We start from the raw sequence: 23,211 nt of genomic DNA on the forward strand, positions 1-23,211 counted from the left end.
TTGCCCAGAAACAGATCATGAATATACAAAAGGCGCTGCAGGGGAAAAACATGATTTTGGAATTATACCAATAGATGTTAATTTCAGGTAAGGTTTTAATTACTCGCTGGGTGATCTTGAGCAGGCAACCTCTTTTAATGCCTAAGATTTTTTTTTTACTTCTAAAAAATTAGAAATAATAATACCTATGTCATACAGATGCTACAAGTATTAAATGAAATATATTTAAGAGACAACATATGCATATTGTTGGCAATCACTAAATGTGAATTTCTCTTCTCTTTCCTGCCTTAAAGACAGAGACTCTGTCTTATACATTGACAATTACCAAAGTGCCTTATACAAGGATACTCAAAAGAATAAACAGATGCATAGGTAAAATTTTTACTCTAAGATCTTTCTGTTAAAATGATTTGCTGGAATTTAAGTTCTTAACATGAAGTAACAAAAATGTGCTGCTTTTCACATAAATGATAGCATTTCTTCTGTATCACTAGGAAGAATGTCCCCCTCCTCCTCCCCATGCTTTTTATGACTCAAATAGTGACAAACTGCACTTTCAAGGTTCTCCACATAGTTTTGTATACAAGCTCAGAGGGAATAACTGGGTTGGGGTATACTCTATAGCACAGCTCTGCCTTTAAAATATTACTGATCTTTTAAAACTGATCATAAGTGGCACTTTGTTATTTCCCTTTAACGTGAGGAGACCCCTGCTTTCTCTGAATCCCAAAACTCTTTGTTGTATACCATTATAGTTATTTGTGCGCTTCTAACTTTTAAACACTACTTTAATGTTGTACCCCCCGCTCCACAACTCTTAGCATAGAACCTTCAATAAATATCAAGTGTTAAATATTTCTTTAAGATAAACTAGCAAAATTCTGAATATATCTGCCTTTTTAATGAAGTCATACCACACAAGTAGAGCAATCTGTTGGTAACTGCCAACAAAAATGTAGAAGGAAAGTATTGGTGTGAAGGCTAGAAGCAAGGGGCAGCCAAATGCAACCATATTAGCACTTGATTTCCTGTAATTCTATTCCAAATGCTAAATATAAATAGCTTTTATATTATCTATATTTTGTGTTGACTATTCAGCTTATCCCTCAATCGGCATAAAGAAAATCAACCAAGATGTGAGATGCAATGCTAGGTTGTACTGTCAAACTTCACCTTAGTACATGCAGTTCCTCCACTAGGTAGTACGGTGGTACCTACCTACTTAACGAAAAAGCACTAAAATGACTATTTAACTTATTACAATGATTAACGCTTCATAGAATAAGATAATCCAATTTATCCAATTTATGCAATTGGTCTAAAGTTATAATAAAAATAAATAATTGAACAACATATCTTTAAATTAAATATTAAGGTGTTGGAATATGGTGAGTCTCTAAGACTGAATGTCCATTTTTGCTGTGCACAGAAACTTTATCAACAGTGTTATTTCATTAAGGAAAAGAGGGGATAAGCAATAAAATATTATAATTTAAGATATCAAAATATCATCCATGGCTTTATGAAATACAAAACAAAAATATCTGCCTCACATGCATAATTGAGAGTTGAGTGATGTAATCACTGTTTGGTAATAAATGTTGATCATGATCTGCCATCTGTACTAATTGTGATGATCACTGAATGGAGACAATCTCCAAGCCCTCAATACTTCTTTCCACAATAAACTATAAAACAAAGCAGTGTTAAGTATTACAAGTCTTTAAGATGCACCTGAAATCATTTACATCAAGGTATTTTTTGAAGTAAAACTACATTTTGATAATTTAAAGTAATTCCCATAGTTAGTGTAAAACTAAATTGCCTACTTCACATGGTGTGTTTCACATCTTTTTGGAATGATCTACCTTTCTCTATGAAGGAGATGAACACTCTACTGATATTCCCAATTTTCTTCAACAAAAATGAATGGGCCCGGCATGGTGGCTCATGCCTGTAGTCCCAGCACTTTGGGAGGCTGTGTGTGATCACTTGAGGTCAGGAGTTCGAGACCAGGCTGGCCCACATGGTGAAACATCATCTCTAATAAAAATACAAAAATTAGCCAGGCATGGTGGCATGTGCCTGTAATCCCAGCTACTCGGCAGGCTGAAGCAGGGGAATTCCTTGAACCCAGGAGAAGAGGCTACAGTGAGCCAACATCTCGCCACTGCACTCCAGCCTGGGTCATGGGGTGAGACCGTGTCTCAAAAAAAAAAAAAGATGAATGCTAGTGAACCTTGAAACTCAAGGTTATTTATCATGTCTTCATTTTTTGTGTACATATTAAAAAGCAAATAGAATGAAAACTTCTAGCCATTTGTCTATTCTCCCTTTAAATCAAATAGCTTAATACATTTAAATTGAATGTCAATGTATAAGCCATAAAATTCTATCATTGTATGATATATTAGTCTCCTATGTGTAATCCATTCAAATTAGTTGGACCAGGGACCAAAAGAAAATTGGCTGGGCAAATAATTATTAATTTAAAAGCAAATAATTATTAATTTAAAAAATAACAGCAACAGTTACCATTATTAGACATATTCATTCATGACCCCATTTGATCTTCACAAAAATCCTGCAAGGTAGGCATTATTTTTACATTGTAAATATAATACTAGTGAAGTTCAAAGAAGTTAAATGACTTGCCAGTAACTATAGGTCTATTAAGTAAAGCCTGGTTTTAATCTCATAACTGCATTATTTTTGTGCCAGGTACAAAATATGTAAGACTCCTTACACTCATCAGAAGGTACTCAATACTCATAATAAGCCTAGAAGGATGATAACAAGAAACTAAAGCTCAGCTGAAGAAACTTGCCCAAAGCCATATAACTTGAAAGGTATTAAACCACAATCCAAATTCACAGTTGTACTTTTCAGTATCGTTTGAAAGAGTTCAGCTTCAAAAAGGCAGAGACATAAGACAGTAGTTAAATATGTTTTAAATAGGTAAAATGTTTGTGTATATTAGGACACAGGGAGATGTTAGAAAATGGCTCAAAAGCACTTGATAAGAATTAACTTGGAATAGGAAAATGAATGCCTCTTTCTCTTGAACTAGAAGGAAAAGTGATTTGGAAGTATAGGACTTATTTTTTAAATACACTAAAAATCTTGTAGTAAGTATATCACTCAAGATGATGTGATGTACCTGTTTAGCATCCTATTGTCCCATCATCTGATATCAAAACCCCTCTTCCTATAGGAAGACCATTCCGTTGTTTAGGAGGGGCTGATGGAGTTCACTGATTTGGACTAAAGACCTGGGCTGTGACCATTAGAATGCCCTACCCAACCAGGCCAAAGTCCAACAGGAAGAAAAACAGAGGGAGTTGTTGTTGTGTATCATTTTAAATAAATGCAGGAGCTATAGCAAAAGACAGTCCCTTTTGAACGAGGTAGCAAAAAATAGTCCCTTTTAAATGAAATTGTCCTGGTCATATGAACCCAGCCAGCCAACAGTCATTTTGCTCACGTTTTTGTCTACTAACATAATTAAGACAATAAAATTCAAGAAAAGCAGAGATACAGATTCTCGATGACAAAATATGAACTCTGGAGTCCAATCGTGAAAAATCATCTCTGACCCTAGATTTCCCAGTTATATGAGTCAATTTTGTCACATGCAGCAGAAAGAGTCTTGAATAATATAATGCCACAAATACTTAACATATATATATATATGCTACAAATATATATATATACAATAGAGACTTCAAAATGAAGCCTTTATCTTGTCACCTTGGACTCTGGAATCTGTAATAGGTGGTTCTGCTTCTTATTTACTTCCATTGGTTAAGTCTTATCCCAAACCTGTCTTTTTGGTGAGAAATATTTTAAAATTTATAATTTTTAATTTTATTTTACTCTGAAATACAACAAACAGAAAAATGCATAAAAGTTAAATGTACACTTTAATTAATACTTGATTATAAACTAAAAAAATTTACAAAGGTTGCATGTAACCACTATCTAGGTTAAGAAAGAGAATACTGTCGACAGCCCTGAAAATCCCTGTGTCTTTTCAGTCATGATTCCCAGTTTCTCCCTAGAGAAATCACTTTCCTAACTTTAACAGTTATCACTTCATTGGTGTTCTTTATAGTTTTTTCCATCTATTTAGCATCCTAAAAATAGAATTTAGTTTTGCCTGTTATTGAACTTTATGCAAAATGGAATCATACCAAATGTAATGTTGTACTTTGCTTTTTTAAACTAAATCTTATGTTTATATGATTCATTTATATGAATCAATGTAGTGTGAAACATTCATTTCCATTGCTGTATGGCATTCATACTCTAAGAATACCATAATTTAGCCATCTTACTGTCTAATTACAATTCTAATATTGGACATTTTAGTAGTGGACATTTGAGTTGCTTCAGTGTTTTGACTGTTATAAACACTATTAATTAAGACAAAAGTAATACATGTATTTTGATGTACAAGTGCATAAATTTGACTAAGGTATGTCTAGGAGCAAAACTTCTGGGTGTGCATATCTTTATTAGACAAAGCCAAACCGGTTTCGAAAGGATTTGTGCCTAGTCATAGTTTTTTAAAAAAGTTCAATAGTTTTAAACATGCTAGATTATTCAAACATAATCCTTCCTGCAGTTGGAAAGCTTCTATAAATGCCAATATTAGTATACATACAGTAATTTAACCTTAAAAATGAACATAATCTTCTGAATGTCTAAAAAGGTACATGTTCAATTAAAAAGTTTAAAACTTCTAACAATAAATATTGTAGAAAAATTATTGGGTTACAAATTATCTAAAATACTTTATATAATTTTTAGAGTAAGTGAAATATAATCAGGTCATAATTTATTAAGACTAAGAGATAAAGACTAACATGATTATGAAATTACAAATTATTATTGTATATTTGATTACAAAGGCAGTTGAACATTATGATGGTTGCAGGCAATCTGTACTATAACATTCTCCAACTGTAAATGACAAATTTCTTGTAATTTCATAAATGGATGTAGGAGTCTACTGTGATAAACATTTAATTCTTCCATTGTCTAAACTACTAAATGTTACAAAGCTATTGTCAAAGCATCTAGAAATTTCCAAGTACAAGGAGAGGCTAATTATTTATTTAAACTACTTAGACATGAAAAAATCCTAAAAATTCAAAACTGTTTTTGAACATACTTTCATTTTTGGTCTCACTTTCTTCTCAGGCAATGAATGTGAAATATAAATGACTATGGGTGAAGAAAGGACAGAAACCCAAAAGGAAGCAGGCTCTGACAGTGATTAATATGGAGCTTCCAAAGATGTCTGGCAGCAAAAAGAAGCAATAGCTTATGTAACTGATAACAAATTAGTCAGTAAGACCCTAATAATGTATGTCCCTGGAACCTGAGATAGTGTGTTTGATGAATTATTTAAACCAGTCCGTATTCTTCTATTTGTTTAAACCAGGGAGACAAAAATATAGTAAAAAATAAATTACAGTTAACCTTCTGTTGTTCAAATTGGTTGAATGGATGGGTTGGTCAGTTAATGGAATATGCTAATTAACAGAATTATCAAACATACTGCCAATTAAAAATTAGAATATAATATGTTTTTCATTAACAGAATGCTGAATATCAGTTCATCTTTCTTTAAGGATTCTAAAAGGATTTCTATATTTCAAGTTATTTTTATAAAAGCCATGACAACACTGAATAATTCTATTAATGTAGAAAGTGTGAGAGACTAGACTGAATTTCTGTTCCTCTTGTAACATACACTGGAAGCTATCTTGTTGCAGTTCACAAAGGCTGACTCACCACATGGCCCTTATAATAGTAGAGTACATAATGTAGAAAAAATATTCTGGGTATTTGAGCTCTCTAGTTATTTGAATCTCTCTCTCTCTTTGTGGGTAGGGGTGGGAAGGGTGTTTCCAAATAATTATGAACTTACAATTGACCCAAACTTCTATCAAATCCAATTTCGCAGAGAGATATTCTTCTCACTGAACATTAATAAATATAATATGTTAAACAGGGCTACAAGTAAAAAATGCTGAACTACGGTATGTTCAAAGATCACTTTGTGGCCGGGCGTGGTGGCTCACGCCTGTAATCCCAGCACTTTGGGAGGCTAAGGTGGGAGGATCACCAGGTCAGGAGATCAAGACCAGCCTGGCTAACATGGTGAAACTCCGTCTCTAATGAAAAAAAAAAATAAAATTAGCTGGGCATGGTGATATGCGTGCCTGTAGTCCCAGCTACTCTGGAGGCTGGGGCAGGAGAATCGCTTGAACCCAGGAGGCGGAGGTTTCAGTGAGCTGCGATCGCACCGCTGCACTCCAGCCTGGCAACAGAGTGAGACTCCATCTCAAAAAAAAAAGATTACTTTGTTCAAACCAAAGCTTCACCACCCATGTCTTGAACTTCAGCTTCTCATTCAAGTAATTATAAAGGCTTCCTTTAGAAGAAAGATGGCTCTGAACCTTGAAGAAAACATCCATGTCACTGGGTATGGTCTCCAGCCTCTTAGGGAAATGACCTGACTATTCTAGATTCTAGTGGGTTTAGAACGGGAACAAGGGCCCCTGAGAATTTGTGACTATAAAGTAACTGGTCATCACAGGAAATCCCAAAAAGGTGAGATGTAGAGATATCAAAGAAAGAAGGATAACAAGAAGACAGAAATTGTCATAAACAGATAATAATGCAACAGAGGGAAAAAAAATCATCAACCTCAAAGTGAGACAAAGTGAAATCATAATAGAACTATTATAATTAAAATCAGGTTTTCAGAATTAGGACCATGAATCTACTATAATTGCTCTTCACTTCCAGAATGCTAAACCTCAAAAAAACAATGCAGTCTTTTTAAACTTGTTGGGCCTCTTGTTACATTCGACACTATTCATTGCTTCCTTCCTACTGAGAATCTGAACTTCTTTACTGATTTTACTTCCTCATCAGCCCTTCAAATGTTTGCTGTCCCTGGGATTTAATCTTACTCTATTCATTCTTCTAGATGATCTGATGTACTTTCATGACTTCAGCTTTCATTTCTCCTCCAGCATTAATCTCCAGTATGCAACTGGCTGCTGAACATATATCTCCACCTAGATGTCCCAAGAATATCCTGAACTCAAATAATTAGAAACAAAACTTATCATCGGATGGGTGCAGTGGCTCCTGCCTACAATCCCAGCACTTTAGGAGGCCAAAGCAGATGGAACACTTGAGGTTAGGAGTTTGAGACCAGCCTGGCTAACATGGGGAAACCCCATCTACTAAAAATACAAAAATTAGCCCGGTGTGGTGGCGCATGCCTGTAATCTCAGCTACTTGGGAGGCTGAGGCAGGAGAATCACTTGAACCCGGGAGGTGGAGGCTGCAGCGAGCTGAGATCATGCCACTGTACTCCAGCCTGAAAGACAGAGGGAGACTTCATCTCAAAAAAAAAAAAAAAAAAAAGGCCAGCGTGGTGGCTCATGCCTGTAATCCCAGCACTTTGGGAGGCCAAGGCAGGTGGATCACGAGGTCAGGAGATCGAGACCATCCTGGCTAACATGGTGAAACCCCGTCTCTATTAAAAAATAGAAAAAATTAGCTGGGTGTGGTGGCGGGTGCCTGTAGTTCCAGCTACTGGGGAGGCTGAGGCAGGAGAATGGCATGAACAGGGGAGGCGGAGCTTGCAGTGAGCCAAGGTTGCACCACTGCATTCCAGCCTGGGCGACAGAGTGAGACTCGGTCTCTAAATAAATAAATAAATAACTCATCATCATCAACTTCTAAACTTTTTCCTTCATTCAATCTCCATAGATATATTTTCTATCTCAACTCAAAATACAACACTCATCCAGTCACCAAAACCAGGAAACTAGATATGTCACCTTTGACTGCTCCTTTGCCAATCCATCCACAAAACCTAACAATTTTGCTCCCTGAATGTTTCTTAATTCTGCTTTTCTCTGGGTTCTCAACATCTCTCATTTAAATTGACATTTTCTTTTCCTTTTTATTGTTGTTATTTTTTTGAGACAGGGTCTCCTTCTGTTGCCCAAGCTGGACTGCAGTGGTGCAGTCAAGGCTCACTGCAGCCTTGACCTCCCAGGCTCAAGTGATCCTCCCACTTCAGCCTCCCAGGTAGCTCACCACCACTACGGGGGCTCACCACCACACCCAGATACCTTTTGTGTGTGTGGTAGAGATGGTGTCTCATTATATTGCCTAGGCTGGTTTTAAATTCCTGGGCTCAAGTGATCCTCCTGCCTCAACCTCCCACAGTGTTGGGATTACAGGTGTGAGCCACTGTGCCTGGCCATATTGATGTTTTCTACCTGGTCTCTCTGCTGCTGTCTGTTTCCTTTAATTCTGCCCTTTACACAGGTATGAAAAGATTTATCTAAAATGATCATATGACTGTATTATTCCCTTGCTCCAAAGTGATCAACGGTTCCTCATTAGTTCTAGAATAAAGCCTGCATTTTTGACATATTACAAAATCTTCACAATCTCCCATCTTACCACTTTTATGTCATACCACTCCCCGTGTACAATTGGTAGAGTAAACTGTAATTTCATATTGTTCCCTTTGTATGCTGTGCCCTATCATATTTCCATACATTTTCTCATATTGTGACTTTTGTCAATAATTCTTTACCCCTCCCTTTCCCCTCTCACCTCCAATCTCATTTCTGTCTTGACAAAGCTGCCGCCTCCTCCAGAAAGTCTTTTCTGAAAGTTCTGGCAGAGCTTGATTGGGTAATTCTCCTCTCTATTCTCTTAACCTGTGTATCACTTTCACTTAGCATACTGTAAGTTATTTAATGAATATGTATTATTTTTGTCATCAGAAAAATAAAGACACATAAAAGAGAATAAAAATTATAAGTACATGCCTACATTATCTGTGCCCCATCCTGGACTACGAAGTCTTTGAGAACACAAATTATAAATGATTCATCTTTATAACCCCACTTTCTAGCCCAGTACCTGACAATTGATGCTCAATAAATGATCTGTCAAATGAAGGTAACCGAAAGGAAAGAGGATATATAAAAATACATCACAGAAACGATAAAGGACTTCCTTGTCACAGTATAGTGGGTCTTAATGGTCCAGGTCCTGATATTTGGGCAGTTACACTGACTTCTTTAATTCCAGAGGATTCTAGTTAAAAATAACTCCAAATAAGCAATTTATCCTTTTCTAGCCAACAAAACTAATTCCATTGAGAAACTGTCCTATTTTTGACATCATATCTCTTACTTTATCACCTAACGTACATTTTAAAAAAGATATGCCATATGTACTCTCCATCAGGTGAATGGGAAATAAGAAGGAAGAACAAAGCCAGTAGAAAGTAAAATAAACTTGGCAGCACTGTGCTATTTATCACATGACTGTTACTTACATGCAGCAGTAATACAGCAGCAAGAAAAGACTGCCCTTGACAGTACCCAATGTCTTCATCATACACAGAGTAGGCCTAGAGAAAAGATGAAAAGAAAGAAATATGGTAAATAGTCACAGATTTTAACTTAAATGTTAGCTCATACCAGGCTCCTGCTTGTTCCTGTCCCTGGGCTGTCCACCACAATTCCACTGGTCTTTCAACTTGAATGCGTATACCACTAGCACAGTGAGATCCCCAAAGAGGCTGTGTATTTCCTAAAGCAGCTCTATGTCCCTTTATCCCAGGTTCATCTTTAAAATTTTGAAGTAAAGAGATGCTCAGAGGACCTAAGTTAATTTTAAAAGATCCATTATGGTTTAAGATCAGCTGTATGAGGCCCACAGGAGGCAGAGGCAAAGGGTAGGAAGAGTAAGAAGATTCTTTCTAAGGTTGAAGTGTGGGTTCAAATGCACTAAAAGGGGGAAATCTTGATACTGCTGAGACTGAAGTGCAGATCCACTATTCTGAAAACCCCACGCAAAAAAAAAAAAAAAAAATACCCTTTAGAACCTCCAAAACTTCTCAAAGACCTTTTAAACTACCTTGCCATTTTCCATGAAGGCTGAAGAGTAAAAATGGTTCTCCAATCTATACCACTGGGGCAAACCAGAAATATTTAGCATTGCCCCATGCTTTTTGCAAAATGGCTGAGAGCCTCATGCTACATATATAACTGCTATTTCAGGTGCTTTGGCTATTCCACAGCTTTAACGTCATTCTAACCAGGCCATCTGGAATACAGCCAAAGAGGCCAATTTGTAAGAAATACAGCATTCCTTGGGAAGTAGCTATCATATCATTCAACTTAACATTCCCTCTTAGTTTTCAGAGGAAAGGAAATAAGGCTGTATGCTTAGTGTATACTAATTAGTACTTCAAACATCTAGGATTCCCTAATGCAAACAAAAAGACAACATGTTAGTTTTTGAGAGGCTGAATCAGTTACAGTAGGTAGAGTGTGCAGATCAAAGGGTAAAGAATAGGAGTTAGAAAGCTTTTTCTGTAAAAGTTCGGATAGTAAATATTGTAGACTTTGAGGAACACTTATAGTACCGGTTGCTTGTTTTTTTTCTTAAAGGACAGGACTTTTTTTTTTTTTTAAACAACTTTTTAAAATGTAAAACCATTCTAACATTGGGGCAGTACAAAAATAGGCTTCATGGTCCAGTCACTGAACCCTGAATTAGAATTTTTTAAAAAAATTTAGATGTTTCGATGTGTGTGTGTGTGTATGTGTATATATATACACATACACACACACACACACACACACACACACACACACACACACATATATATATATATATATATATATATATAGAGAGAGAGAGAGAGAGAGAGAGAGAGAGAGTGTTTTGCTTTGTGTCCCAAGCTGGAGTACAATGGCACGATCTCGGCTCACTGCGACCTCCGCCTCCCAGGTTCAAGCTATTTTCCTGCCTCAGCCCCCTGAGTAGCTGCAATTACAAGGGCCCACCACCACACCCAGCTAATTTTCATAGTTTTAGTAGAGACAGGGTTTCACCATGTTGGCCAGGCTGGTATTGAACTCCTGACCTCAGGTGTTCCTCTCACCTCAGCCTCCCAAAGTGCTAGGATTACAGGCATAATCCACCATGCTCAGCCTGCCAAATATATTTTTAAAAGACTCTCAAAGAATACTACTGAAATCCAGGATCTGTATCTCATCTCATGTATTCCATCTATCTGTTGTACTTCATTTTAGTGAGGAGATTTCCATTTAATTTAATAGAATGTATTTTGATTTTGTCAGTATAAAAATTGTCTCTGTCTAGGACAAGGCTTATCAAAGATAACTAGGAAGGCTTAACTTATGGAGGGTAAGTGTAGTATTCCCCATGTGCCAAAGTTGTCAGAGCACAGAGTCTGGAACTCCCTTTTACTCAAAAATATAAACTTTATTGATGTATGGTTTATACTCAGTGAAAGGCATACATTTTAATTGTACAGTTCCTTGAGCTGGAGCACTTGTGTAGCCCTGCCATTATAAATATTTCCATCACTCCAGAATGTTCCCCCATGCCTCTCTTTGGTCAAACACCTCCATTCCAGGCAACCACAGATCTGAATTTGATCAGAATATATTAGTTTTGCATTTAAAAAAATTTCATATAGGTGGAATCATACAATAATGTACTCATATCATATGTATGCTTTTGTGTCTAGCTTCTTTTACTCAGCATAACGTTCCTGAGATTCTTTCATGTTGTTGTGTGCATCGGTAGTTCATTCCTTTTCATTATTGAGTAGCATGAATACATACTGTATGAATATCCTATGATCTGTTTATTCATTCCTCTGTTTCCAGCTTTCAGCTACTATGAATAGAGCTGTTAATATATACACGGCATTTGTGGATACAGATTTTCATTTTCCTTGAATAAATACCTAGGAATGGAGGTTCAAACTTCAAATGTTAAATGTAAGTTTATCTTTATAAGAAATTGCCAAATTGTTTCCCAAAGTGTTTATACAATTATTATACCCCTGGCAGCAACATATGAGAGTACCCCTTGCTTCACTTCCTTGTCAATACTTGATACTGTCAGTCTTTTTCCTTTTAATTAATTCCTGTAGTTTTGACTTTCATTTCCCTGGTGGCTAATGGTATAGAAAATGTTTTTATGTACTTTTAGACAATTGATACATATTCTTTCGTGATTGTTCAAGTTCCTGCCCAATTATGTTTTGTTGATTTTTGGTTTTTGTTTTTTTTTAGAGGCAGGGTCTGGCTCTGACACCCAGGCTGGAGTGCGGTGGCATGATCACTACAACCTCTACCTCCCAGGCTCAAGCAATCGACTCACCTCAGCCTCCTGAGTAGCTGGGACTACAGGCTGCCCCACCACACCCAGCTAAGTTTTTAGTAGGGATGGGGTTTTGCCATGTTGCCCAGGTCTGGAGCTCCTGGGCTCAAGTGATCCGCCCACCTCAGCCTTCCAAAGTGCTGGGATTACAGCCTGCCCAATTGTTTAATTGAGTTGTTCATCTCATTATTGTTGGTTCCTACGAGTTCTTCATTCTGTATATGTTCTGTATACAACTCTGTCTGAGTCCATTCTGGATGCTATAACCAGAATACCACAGACTAGTTAGCTTATAAACAAAAGAAGTTTATTTCTCATAGTTTTGGAGGCTACAAAATCCAAGATCAAGGCACCAACCAATTCAGTCTGATGAGGGTCAGTTTCCTGGTTCACAGAAATTGTGCCTTTTCATTGTCTCCTCACATGGTGGAAGGGGCAAACAAGATCCTTCTGGCCTCTTTTATTAAAACACTAATCCAATTAATGAGGGTTCCGCCCTCATGATGCAATCACCTACCAAAGGCTCCAGCTCTTAATAGTATCGCCTTGGTGGTTAGGATTTCAACATATGAATTTTGAGGGGACACAAACAATGGGACCATTGCCAAGTCCACTGTCAGATATGCATATTACAAATATGTTTTCCCAGTTTATGGCTTGCATTTTCATTTTCTTAATGCTGTTTTTCAAAGAGCAAGTTTCAATTTTGAAAAAGTTCAATTTAATAGCTTTTGTCTTTTATGGTTCATATTTGTGTTTGTGCATGCCCTGTTTTTGTGTCATGAATATTTTTTCCTATGTTTTCTTTAGAAGTTTTTTTGTTTTGGCATTTACATTTAGGTCTGTAATCCACTTTGAAATAAGAAGTTTTAAAAACCTGGTAAGTCTATGTTCTATAACTTAGATCTTTTGCAAAACAGTTTATTCTAGATTCCTTGCATTTCCATATAAATTCAGGAACTAATTTACTGTCTTCCCAGAAATGCCTACCGTGATTTTGACTGGGATTGTGTTGAATCTATAAGTAAATCTGGAGAATGATATCTTCACAATACAGAGTCTAAAAGTCATGAACCTGATATATCTCTCTCCATTTATTATTTCTTAGGATTTTCTACATGCGTAACCATGTTGTTTGTGAATGTTAGTTTTACTTCCTTTAGCCATATGCCTTCTTTTCTTGCCCTACTGCACTGACTCCAGTACTATATTACAATGTATTCCAATACAATGGTGAATATAAGTGCTGAAAGAGGAAGGACATCTTTGTCTTCTTCCAGATCTTAGAAGTCAAACATTGTCTTTCACCATGAAGTATAATGTTAGCTATAGATTTTCCATAGATATCCTTCATTAGGTTTAGAAGTTTCTCTCTATTCTTACTTTGCTGAGCATGTTTTATCTTCTATGGGTACTGAATTTCTAAAATGCCTTTCGTGCATCTATTGCAATTGAGAGACAGCACTAGCTGGATTTCCTAGGCCAACTAAGAATCCCCAAGCCTAGCTGGGAAGGTGACTGCATCTACCTTTAAACATGGGGCTTGCAACTTAGCTCACACCCGCACACCCGACCAATCAGGTAGTAAAAAGAGCTCACTAAAATGCTAATTAGGCAAAAACAGGAGGTAAAGAAATAGCCAGTCATCTATCGCCCGAGAGAACAGGAGGAGAGACAATGATCGGGATAGAAACCCAGGCATTAGAGCAGGCAACGGAAAGCCCCTTTGGGTCCCCTCCCACTTTATGGGAGCTCTGTTTTCACTCTATTAAATCTTGCAACTGCACTCTTCTGGTCTGTGTTTGTTACGGCTCAAGCTGAGCTTCCGCTTGCCATCCACCACTGCTGTTTGCCACTGTCACACACCCGCCGCTGACTTCCATCCCTCCGGATAGGGCAGGTGTCCGCTGTGCTCCTGATCCAGTGAGGTGGCGTCCAATTGGGCTAGAGGTTCGCCATTGTTCCTGTGCGGGCTAAGTGCCCGGGGTTCATTCTAATGGAGCTGAATAGAGCTATAACACTCACCACATGGCCCAAGATTCCATTCCTTGGAAGCCGTGAGGCCAAGAACCCCAGGTCAGAGAAGAGGCTTGCCACCATCTTGGAAGCAGCCCGCCACCATCTTGGGAACTCTAAGAACAAATACCCACCAGTAACACAATGATCATATTACTTTCTCCTTTATTCTGTTAATGTGGTAAAATATATCGATTTTCAAATGCTGGATCAACATTTTGTAACTGGGTCAAGAGTTATTATCCTTTATATTACCGGATAAAGTTTGTTACTCTTTTTTATTTGTTTTGTTTTGTGGGGTTTTTTTGAGAATATTTTATGAGGAATATTGGTCTGTAACTTCTTTGGTAATGCCTGACACATTTTGGTATAGGGTTATGCTGGCCTTATAAAACAAGTGTGTCAGTGTTCTCTGTCACTCTGCTTCTGAAAGAGTTTCGTGTAAGACTGGTATTAATTCTTCTTTAACCATCTGGGCCTAGAGTATTCTCCTTGGAAAGGTTTTTATTATGAATTAAATTTCTTTAATGGAAATAGAGCTATCCACATTTTCATTTTCTTTTTGTTTCAATTTAAATAATTTGTGTTTTTCAAAAAATGCTTCTTTTGTATGTAAATTGTTAAGGTTACTGATACAAATTTGCTCATAATGGTCCCTAATTGACTTTTTAATACCTGTATATGGTTTATCCTCTTTCATTCATAAAAGTTTAAACTTATATTTTCTCTTTTCCTTGATTAGTCTTGATAAGGATTTATTAATTTTATTAATCTTTTCAAAGATCTGGCTTTTGGTTTTATCTTTTTCTTTTTTAAATACATTTTCTATTTCATTTATTTCTGTTCTTTATTATTTCTTTCCATCTATTTACCTAGGCTTTAATTTGCTCTTCATTTTCTAGCTTGTTAAGATAGAAACTTAGATCTATCTTCTTTTCTAATATAGGCATTTAAACCTATAAACTTGCCTGTAATTTCTTGACACCTTTTAAAAATACCGATAATGGTGCCAATCCTGGCCAACTGTCATCATCCCCAAATATGATAGGTCAGTGGGGTGGTATATACCCAGCTGTCTGTCAACCCAGTAGATTTCAGCATAATAGTTTCTGTGAAGATCTAGGCAATTCCAACTCCAAGGCTATAGCCTCAGAAAAATTTGGGGTTATGCTACAAAGGCAAAGGTTCAAAACTAGGACCACTGTGGCAACAACCTTAGCCATAAGAAATGAAGTGGGGTACATGGCAAAAGCAGGTCTACCCCAGCTTCCTTTTTAGGGCTCTTCCTTCAGATGAAATTAACTAGATAATTTACAAATGCCTCCAGTAATTTGTAACAGAGGTGTTATGCTATACATACGCTCAAATGTTAGGCATAATTAATCCTTGAGTTGTTATTAATGGTTTATTATAAGTTCTAAAAGCAAATGAATATGTATCTTCCCTGATTCTTGTTTGTTTGTTTTGAGACAGGTCTCCCTCTGTCGGCTCACTGAAGCCTCCACCTCCCAGGCTCAAAAGATTCTCCCACCTTAGCCTCCCAAATAGTTGGGGCTACAGGCACATGCCACCATGCCCGGATAATTTTTTTTTTTTTTGGTAGAGATAGGGTCTCACTATGTTGCCTAGACTGGTCTCAAACTCCTGAATTCAAGTGTTCCTTCTGCCTCAGCCATCCAGAGTGCTTGGATTACAGGCATGAGCCACCCCATCTGGCCACTTCCCTGATACTTACGCCATAAGTGGGACAAATGTGGAAACAAATATTAAAATCTTGATGTTCTATCCATCTGTCCAACTTTAACATAAACCATCTACAGACGACTCCTTTAGAAAATGATATCCCCTCGGATTAAGCTATCATAAACTTTTTGAATCCAGTATCTGTTCAAATTATGAGAGGAAAGAGGAAGGAAGGAAGGAAAAATTCTATTTTATGTAACATAAAAAATAAAATCAGATTAGTATAGATACCACCATATCTATTAATCTATTACCGCCAGTTCAATTAATCAAACCATATGATGGCTGAAGCTAACAGTACCCAAAGATGTTGGAATACTACTGACCATGCTATCGCTTCAGTAGAAGCAGTCACCAAAATGTAAACTTTCATTGGAAAATAGATACATTTCTTCATTCATACACAAAGCACATGCTTCTCAAATAATCCTTTTATATTTTAAAATCAGGAATCTTTTCACTTAGAAGTTGAAACTCCAAACGTTAAAATATTTGATCAGCTGCTTCAATCCAGGGAGAACTTCAGTTTGCTTTGTTTTTGCTTTGTCACAAAAACTATTTAAAATCTCTATGGAAGAACATTTTCTAATACTCACAAACTGAATAAGTAACCTAGTGAATTCTACAGAAACAGTTTCATCTGACTTTTTACTACCAGGAGAAGCCTCTCAAAATCTGTAATGAAAAAACTGAAACAGTAAATCTAGTATGAATTCCCTAATATTTAAAAGGGCCATCTTCATCAACTACACTCAGCAAATCTATTAAAAAGCCTTCTTAGAATAATATATTGTAGTCTCAACAATACACAGATCTATAAAAGCTTCTGTTTTGTCAATTAAAATCAGAACTTCCACAGGATAACTAAAATATTTTATGGATAAGGTCGTCAGTTAATATCCCATGCCCTAAATTACTTTTCAGGCTGCAGTCACTACTCCCAGGCCGTCCATTACAGACATGTGGTAAATCAAGGTAGTATTTGTGTAAGTACCTGCTTCAAAGCTGCTTTTTCTTTCTTTTACTTCAAAAAAAAAAAACCTCAGTGTTACTTGCAGTTACCTCTGTTATCCACCACTGTGCTAAAAAGGTTTTTGTTACATATGAAGAAGAATACAAATCTGGCTCTTAAAATTTCACAAAAGGATAATGACAATATGCTTCTTTCAAAAACGTTCCTTATTTTAGCCAAAAGCTTATATTAGGAGAAGTATAAGAGCTACAGGGGCTTTTAAGTACCACTATGTTTGGGTTATAATTCAGCACGTGGCCAGAATCACATAGATTTCATGACATCTAAGAACTAGATGATAGCAATGCAGTCTTTCAGCTATTAAAAACTCTGAACACTCAAAAACAATTTATTTTATTACAAATCATGTTTATGGAGGTATAATTTATATGCAGTAAAAGTCATCCTTTCCTCATTTTCCTTGAGGAAGACATACTATGGGATTTACTGATGACAAATACTTCCACAATCTTTAAATATTATCTCTGTGTGAAGCTAAATAATTAGGTAGCAAAGTACCATATTCCACAGAACTATCTTTACTGAGTTAGCATTTGACATTACATATTCAGGCTTTCAGACTTCAGCATGCTCAAATCTAGAACCCCAGTCCATATAAGAATTTTGATTTAGGTACCACATATGCATCTTTTATAAAAGCACACTGAAGTCACTGTCTACCATATTACTCCAAATTCCCATACCTAGTATAACCATGTATCTCTGGTTATATTTTTCCAATTCTGTGCCTGAAAAATAAAAAAAATGGTGCCCTTATTTTTTAAAAAGAATGCATTAAGAGACATATATAATTTAGCATTTTCTTTTTGCTTTCATTAGCAGAAATTAATAATCAAATTCATTACTCAACTGTACAAAATAGCTCATCTCAGGTACTTGAAAGCATCTTTGTCACTGTGTTTATCTATTTTTACATGAGTTTTAATTTTGTAAACTCTTTCAGATCTTTTAGTAAATAGAAAGGCAATCACTCAGTCTAAAAAAAAATCACATTATGGTCCATTGTTCTCCTTTAACTTTTTCTGCTAATGATATTATCATTCTCTGTTCAAATGAGAGAAAAATTAGATCACGGGAATCGTTATCTAATGAATGTGAAATGACCTTTTCTTCATTATCATCAGTTTCCAGACCTCTGCCTAATCTTGAAAGATCAATTAGTGAACTCAAACAAATTTACAAGAAAAAAACAAACAACCCCAGCAAAAAGTGGGCGAAGGACATGAACAGATACTTCTCAAAAGAAGACATTTATGCAGCCAAAAAACACATGAAAAAATGCTCATCATCACTGGCCATCAGAGAAATGCAAATCAAAACCACAATGAGATACCATCTCACACCAGTTAGAATGGCCATCATTAAAAAGTCAGGAAACAACAGGTGCTGGAGAGGATGTGGAGAAATAGGAATACTTTTACACTGTTGGTGGGACTGTAAACTAGTTCAACCATTGTGGAAGTCAGTGTGGCGATTCCTCAGGGATCTAGAACTAGAAATACCATTTGACCCAGCCATCCCATTACTGGTATATACCCAAAGGACTATAAATCATGCTGCTATAAAGACACATGCACACGTATGTTTATTGCGGCACTATTCACAATAGCAAAGACTTGGAACCAACCCAAATGTCCAACAACAATAGACTGGATTAAGAAAATGTGGCACATATACACCATGGAATACTATGCAGCCATAAAAAATGATGAGTTCATGTCCTTTGTAGGGAAACGGATGAAACTGGAAATCATCATTCTCAGTAAACTATCACAAGGATGAAAAACCAAACACTGCATGTTCTCACTCATAGGTGGGAATTGAACGATGAGAACACGTGGACACAGGAAGGGGAACATCACACTCCGGAGACTGTTGTGGGGTGGGGGGAGGGGGGAGGGATAGCATTAGGAGATATACCTAATGCTAAATGACGAGTTAATGGGTGCAGCACACCAACATGGCACATGTATACATATGTAACAAACTTGCACATTGTGCACATGTACCCTAAAACTTAAAGTATAATAATAATAAAATAAAATAAAAAAAGAAAGATCAATTAGTATCCTTTTACTTATTTTTCTTTGATTTATATAGTTATATTTGATTGCTTAATTTGTACTTTGATCTAGAGCTCATGGGTGTATGTGAGCTCATGGATGTGGAGGAAAGGGAACCCTCATACACTCTTATGTGTGTGTGTATTAGGGGTTGGAAGTAGGATAAAGAGAGAATACAGAAAGAAAAAAGGAAAGAAATTATGGAAAAGTTTGAATCCTATCCCTATTTGGAATATCCCTGAATACAGTACCTGTCTGTTCCTTTTCTATGAACTAGGAACTCTGAGATTTGTTGATAACAAAGCATGTTACATAAATGATAAATATATTCTCAAGGCTTCCCCTTTCCCATGAAAGACGTCTAAGTGCAGGAGTCCTTAAAACTGTAGATCTCCAACCGTAGTATAAAACTAGAAATCAGTAACAGGAGGAACGTATAAAAATTCACAGGTACATGGAAATTAAACAGCATGCTCCTGAACAATCAATAAGTCAATGAAGAAATTATAAAGAAAATTTAAAATTTTTTTGAGAAAAATGAAAATGAAAACACAACATACCAAAACCTATGGGATGCAGCAAAAGCAGTTTGAGAGGGAAGGTTACAGCAATAAATGCCTACAAAGAAGAAAGGTTGCAAATAAAAAACCTAATCTTGGATCTCAAAGAACTAGAAAAACAAAGACAAACTAAGCCCAAAATTAGTAGAAGAAAGAAAATAAAGATCAGACCAAAAATAAATGGAGTGGAAAGTAAAAACAAAACAAAACAAACAAACAAAAACCTGTAATCCCAGCTACTCAGGAGGCTGAGGCAGGAGAATCGCTTGAACCCGGGAGGCAGAGGCTGCAGTGACCAGAGATTGAGCCACTGCACACCAGCCTGGGCGACAAAGGGAGACTCCATATCAAAAAAAAAAAAAAAAAAAAAAGAAAGAAAGAAAGAAAAAAAATCAATGAAATGAGTTGTTCATTTGAAAACATAAACAAAACAAACAGCTAGACTAAGAAAAAGTGAGAGAAGACTCAAAATCAGAGATAAAAAAGGAGACATTACAACTGATACTACAGAAATTAAAGGATCATAAGAAATTAAAATGCTCATCATCACTGGCCATCAGAGAAATGCAAATCAAAACCACAGTGAGATACCATCTCACACCAGTTAGAATGGCCATCATTAAAAAGTCAGGAAACAACAGGTGCTGGAGAGGATGTGGAGAAATAGGAACACTTCTACACTGTTGGTGGGACTGTAAACTAGTTCAACCATTGTGGAAGTCAGTGTGGCGATTCCTCAGGGATCTAGAACTAGAAATACCATTTGACCCAGCCATCCCATTACTGGGTATATACCCAAAGGACTATAAATCATGCTGCTATAAAGACACATGCACACGTATGTTTATTGCGGCACTATTCACAATAGCAAAGACTTGGAACCAACCCAAATGTCCAACAACGATAGACTGGATTAAGAAAATGTGGCACATATACACCATGGAACACTATGCAGCCATAAAAAATGATGAGTTCATGTCCTTTGTAGGGACATGGATGAAACTGGAAAACATCATTCTCAGTAAACTATCGCAAGGACAAAAAACCAAACACCACATGTTCTCACTCATAGGTGGGAATTGAACAATGAGAACACATGGACACAGGAAGCGGAACATCACACTCCAGGGACTGTTGTGGGGTGGGGGGAGGGGGGAGGGACAGCATTAGGAGATATACCTAATGCTAAATGACGAGTTAATGGGTGCAGCACACCAACATGGCACATGGATACATATGTAACAAACCTGCACATTGTGCACATGTACCCTAAAACTTAAAGTATAATAATAATAAAAAATAAAAAATAAAGAAATTATTATGAACAATTATATGCCAACGAATTAGATAACTTAGAATGGATAAATCTGTCTACATATGCAACTGATCAAGGATGAAATATTACTGATTCAGTCTCCTTACTCATCTATTTCTTCATGTAGATAAGGAGACTGAATCAGTAATAAAAAGTCTCCTATCAACAAAAAGCCAGATAGTTAAAAAAACTACCAAATATTTTAAAATATAGCTGAATTCTACCAAATATTTAAAACACTAACACCAATTCTTCTCAAACTCTTCCAAATAATTGAAGGGGAGGAATTACTTCCAAACTCATTCTGCTAGACCAGCATTACTCTGATACCAAAACCACACAAAGGTACAACAAGAAAAGAAAACTACAGGCCAATATATATGATGAACATACATAAATATCCTCAACAAAATACTAATAAGCCAAATAGAACACCACATCGAAAAGATCATCAACCACGATCATAATTAATCCCAGGGATGCAAGGATGATTCACTATATGTAAATCAATAAATGTGATACATCACATTAGAAGAAGAAATGATAAAAGTCAAAGTCATTTCAATAAATGCATTAAAATCATTTGACAAAATTCCACATCACTTCATGATTTAAAACTCTCAAATAAGATGTAAAAGAAATGTACGTCAAAACAGTTATGGCCATATATGACAAACTCCTAGCTAACATCATGCTGAATGAGGAAAAGCTGAACTGGAAAAAGATAAGGATGTCCATTCTCACTTCTACTCAACACAGTACTGGAAGTCTTAGCCAGAGAAATTTGGCAAAAGAAAGAAAGAAAAGGCATCCAAATTGGAAAGAAAGAAACCGAATTGTCCCTGTCTGCAGTTGACATGATTTTATATATGGAAAACCCTAAAGACTGTACCAAAAAACTGAGAATGAATAAATGAATTTAGTAAAGTTGCAGAATACGAAATCAACTTATAAAAGTGTGTTAGTAGCATTTCGATGCACTAACGGTGAACTATTTAAAAAAAGAATAATGAAAACAATTCCATTTAAAATATCTAGAGGTTTATATCTGAAAGACAGGCAATAACAAATGCTGGCAAGAATGTGGAGAAAAGGGTACCTTTATACACTGGTGGTGGGAATATAAATTAGTACAACCACTATGGAGAACAGTAAAATGGAACTACCATATGATCCAGCAATCCCATTGCTAGGTATAACCAAAAGAAAGGAAATGAGTATATTGAAGAGATATCTGCACTCCCATGTTTGTTATAGCACTGTTCATACTAGCCAAGACTTGGAAGCAACATAGAGTCCATCAACAGACGAATGGATAAAGAATATGTGGTACATATAAACAATGGAGTACTATTCAGCCTTAAAAAATAATATCCTATCAATTGCAACAACATGGATGGAACTGGAGATCATTATGTTAAGTGAAATAAGCCAGGCACAGAAAGACAAACATCACATTTTCTCACTGATCTGTGATATCTAAAAATCAAAATAATTGAATTCATGGACATACAGAATAGAAGGATGGTTACCAGAGGCTGAAAAGGGTAGTTGTTGGGAGAATGCAGGGAAAAGGTGGGGATGATTAATCAGAAAAAAAGAAGAACGAATAAGACCTACTATTTGATAGCATAACAGGGTGACTATAGTTAATAATAACTTAATTGTACATTTTAAAATAACTAAAAGGGTGTAATTGGATTGTTTACAACACAAAGTATAAATGCTTCTGAGCATGAATACCCCATTCTCCATTATGTGATTATTTCACATTGCATGCCCACATCAAAACATCTCATGTAACCCATAAATATATACACCCACTATGTACCCACAAAATTTAAAAATAAAAGATAAAAAATAAAATAGCTATAAAAACATTTCGGAATAAAATTAACCAAGGAAGTGAAAGACCTGTATATTAAAAACTATAATATATTGATGAAATAAATTGAAGACACAAATAAATGGAAAGATATTCCATGTTCATGGACTGAGAAAATTAATATTGTTAAAGTGCCCATAGAGTCCAAAGTGACCTATGTATTCAATGGAATCCCCATAAAAATGCCAATGACATTCTTCACAAAAATAGAAAAATAAATCTTTAAGATTATAGACCTTGAATAGCCAAAACAATCTTCAGCAAAAAGAAAAAAGCTGGAAGCATCACATGACTTGGCTTCAAAATACACTACAAAGCTATAGTAACCC

At 36.2% G+C, this 23,211-nt stretch overlaps 1 protein-coding gene across 5 annotated transcripts in view; it reads right to left on the reverse strand.

Annotated features, from left to right (window-relative positions):
* The window catches only part of RABGAP1L (RAB GTPase activating protein 1 like), an 856,710-nt gene that overhangs the window by 322,697 nt on the left and 510,802 nt on the right, over positions 1-23,211 (reverse strand). For all 5 annotated transcript variants that reach the window (XM_030823945.1, XM_012511351.2, XM_030823947.1 and 2 more), the window contains one exon: positions 9,398-9,472. In XM_030823945.1, coding sequence (XP_030679805.1) covers positions 9,398-9,472 — 75 coding nt within the window. The remainder of the gene's footprint in view (positions 1-9,397; positions 9,473-23,211) is intronic.

Source organism: Nomascus leucogenys, chromosome 12 (genome assembly GCF_006542625.1).
Source record: "Nomascus leucogenys isolate Asia chromosome 12, Asia_NLE_v1, whole genome shotgun sequence".
Classification (NCBI taxonomy): Eukaryota; Metazoa; Chordata; class Mammalia; order Primates; family Hylobatidae; genus Nomascus; species Nomascus leucogenys.